Source organism: Corvus cornix, chromosome 28 (genome assembly GCF_000738735.6).
Source record: "Corvus cornix cornix isolate S_Up_H32 chromosome 28, ASM73873v5, whole genome shotgun sequence".
Taxonomy (NCBI): Eukaryota; Metazoa; Chordata; class Aves; order Passeriformes; family Corvidae; genus Corvus; species Corvus cornix.
The window spans coordinates 846,650-849,679 of NC_046356.1; the positions used below are offsets into that span (position 1 = coordinate 846,650).

Genomic DNA, 3,030 nt, shown 5'->3' on the forward strand with positions numbered 1-3,030 from the left:
CTAGGGCCAGGGGACACCCCTGCAGCCCTGCTTGACCATTGGGTCACAGTGTGGCCCTGGCCGTAGGCACTGCCCAGCACTGGCACACAGCCTTCCCCTCCCTGCCCAGCCCTAGTGCTGCTCTTGGGGCTTCTCTTGAGCTGTCACCCCAATAAAGCCACCTGCACATTGGCCCAGCACAGCACTAGGGGTGGCAGGGCTGAGACATCCCAACCTCTGCCTGGGGTAACAGCACCCCTTAGCACAGCCATGCCACCCCTGGCCATGGGCACGTGGGTGTAAAGGTGGGTGCTTGGGGGTGCAAACCCATGGTGTGGGGGCTCAGACAATGGTGGGCAGGGGGCGTGGGCATGGGTGCACACATGCACAGGGAAACATGGATACACCTCTGGATGGGCCAAGTCAGTGTGGACACATGGGTAGGGACAGATGGACAGCTGGACACTGAGGCTGGCTGTGCCCCCACCACCTCCTCAGTGCCTTGGCACTGCCAGACCATGCCCAGTGGCACCTCCAAACCATTCTTGGGGGACAAAGCACTCACAAGCCTCTCCTGGGCTCTGGGTGAGGGCACTGGGCATGGGGGCTGTTGCATGGTCCTGCACCCCCTGTCCTAAACCCAGGCTGGAGCTGGATCCCTGTGTCCCCAGTCTCATTCTTTGCCCATTGAGGACTTGCCACAGGCAGGGTGGCCCTGCCAAAGCCCACTGTCCCTCCCTGGGGGGCTGCTGGCCACCTTGTGCCTCAGTTTTCCTTGTGCCCTGGTGGGTGGGCACCCCGCCATGGTCTCCCTGATAACCCCATCAGTATTTCACTCTTGGCAGTACGTGGGCCCTGAGGATGTCATGGGGTCCCAGCTGGGATTGTCTGGGGCCAGCTGGCTTGTGCCCAGGGGAGGGCTGGGGGTGGCCTGGCATTGCCCACCCCTCAGTGCTGCCCCATCCCCATGGGATCTGCCCCAGCCCTGCCAGCAGGGTTGGGTGGAACCAGGCAGGGTGGGCACTTCACCCCATCACCCATCTGTCCTTCCACCTGTGCACCCACCCACGTGTTTGTCCATCCACCCACCCGTCTGTCTTTCCACCCTCCCACCTGTCTGTCTCTCCCTCCGTCCATCCACCTATCCCGGGGGTGGTCCCCGGTCCTGGGCACAGAGACATGCCTGTCCTTTGCCACTGCGGTCCCTGAGGTGGTGGCCACTGGGTGCTGTGGGGTGCCGGTGCCTGAGCCAGGGGAGTGGTACCACCTCCCACGGGTGACAGGAGACACGTTGCCATGGTGCTTGGTGCCACTTGTCCTCTTGGAGCCAATAAAGGTGCCCGTTGCCCTGGGTGTGGAGAGCAGGGCTCGACAGCAGCGGGGGACAGGAGCTCACTTTCAGGAGCAGGATCCAGCCGTGCTCTAGCCCTCCACTCAAAAATGCCGAGGCCTTTGCAGCCCCTCTCGCTCCTGGTCCTGCTCGTCCTCACTGCCACCGCCCAGGGACAGGCTGGTAGGTGCCCCTGTGATGCTCTGTGCTGCTGTGCCTGGGGAGGTGGCCAGGCCCTCCCAAGGCATCGGATCAGCTCTTGGGAGACCTTTCCAGTGGGACCAGTCTGTCCCAGTGCTCCGACAGTAACTTTTGGGGGCAGAGCAGAAAGATCTGGAGGCACCCATCTGCTGCCCCAGTGCTCGCCACTGTGCTGGGGGCGGGTGAGCTGTGTTGGGGGTGGCTTCCTTGGTACCCAAGGGACAGTGGGAAGGGGGCACAGTGAGTGTCTGCCAATGTCCCATCTCATGGGGGTTCCCATCCCCTGAAGGATGTAACTCCCCTGAAGCTGTCCCCATCCCCACCTTTTCCCTTCCCTGTCCCCTGCCCATGCAGACACGGGCCCCAAGGTGCTGCAGCCGTGGCTCATTGGCCTCACGGCCGTCGTCGTCTTCCTCTTCATCGTCTTCGTGATGCTGCTCGTTAACCGGCTCTGGAATCTCAGGAGGCGCAGGTTGGATTGGTTGGGGGCCGGGGGGTGCTGGCTGGGGGAAAACTGCGTGGAAGGTTGCCATGGGCTGGAGACAGGGCCGTCCCCGGGCACCGTTCAGCCTCTCTCTCCCCTCGCAGGAAGGAGAACGACTACCCGGAGACCCTGGCGACTGACAGGTACCACAGCCCGGGTGCTGCGGGGCGGCACCGGGACCCCCCCAGCACCGGGGCTCGGACTCCCTCGAGAGTGGCCACGTTCTGGAGGTGCCATGGTGGCTGTATGCCCTTGGCATGGCCGGAGGCGGCCTTGCCGTGGTGCCCTCGTGCCCCTGGCACGGCCGCGATGCCGGTGCAGTGCGCGGCTGACCGACGTTCCCTCCCTGCCGCAGGCTGGGGCGCTCCGGCCACGTCAACCCGGCGGCTGAGGACTGGGATGAGCTGAGCGACGACAAGCAGCGGAGCAAGGCCACGTCCTTCTGAGTCCCCCCGGCCCCCCCTCTGCCCGCTCCGCAGCACCTCCGACGGGCGCCGCACCCTCACCCCGTCCGCGGGGCGGGGATCCGCGCCGGGTTTCGGCGACAGCCGTAGCCACCGTGGCACCTCCCGCCCTGCGGCCGCCCCGGCTGTGACCAAGACCCGGCGCGGATCGCCCGCTCGCCGGAGCGGAGAGGGGGGGACGGCAGCGGGGTCTCCCCGTGTCCCCCAACCCTGGGCCGGCGGGGGGTCCCGGCCGCGGGGGGACGAGGACAGCCCCCTCCCCAGACGTACCTAGTAAAGGTCCCCAGCCTGCCCCGAGTGAAGCGTCTGGTGTCACCGTGCTGGGGAGGAGGCTGTGCGGCACCCCCGGGTGCCACTAGGGGCAGGGGACAATGGCAAGTTCCAAGCTGCCAGACCTCAGCGACCTCGGCAGGGCGAGAGCCGGTGTCCATGTCCAGCCACATCGCTGCCCGACAACCCCGGACCGAGGGGTGGGCACCGAGGGGACACAGGGGGCTGGGGAGCACCGAGGAGGTCCTGAGCAGTGCTTGGGGACAGGGACCGTGGGGACCGCGGGGGTGAAGCGCAGCTTC

General features: G+C 66.3%; 1 protein-coding gene across 1 annotated transcript; it reads left to right on the top strand.

The window, feature by feature from the left end:
• The first annotated feature begins 277 nt into the window (after nt 1-277).
• SMIM24 (small integral membrane protein 24) lies at nt 278-2,755 on the top strand. The gene is made up of 4 exons (XM_039566031.1): nt 278-1,492; nt 1,865-1,982; nt 2,099-2,137; nt 2,350-2,755. The coding sequence occupies exons 1-4, from the start codon at nt 1,276-1,278 to the stop codon at nt 2,438-2,440; spliced, it is 465 nt and encodes a 154-aa protein (XP_039421965.1). The 5' UTR covers nt 278-1,275; the 3' UTR covers nt 2,441-2,755.
• Nucleotides 2,756-3,030: the final 275 nt, after the last annotated feature.

What these genes read in the sequence shown, in the direction of transcription:
- SMIM24 (XM_039566031.1), top strand. Translation starts at nt 1,276, where the DNA reads ATGGTGCTTGGTGCCACTTGTCCTCTTGGAGCCAATAAAGGTGCCCGT. An exon ending in TGGAATCTCAGGAGGCGCAG is followed by an intron (nt 1,983 to 2,098) that starts GTTGGATTGGTT and finishes CTCCCCTCGCAG; the next exon opens with GAAGGAGAACGACTACCCGG. An exon ending in GAGACCCTGGCGACTGACAG is followed by an intron (nt 2,138 to 2,349) that starts GTACCACAGCCC and finishes TCCCTGCCGCAG; the next exon opens with GCTGGGGCGCTCCGGCCACG.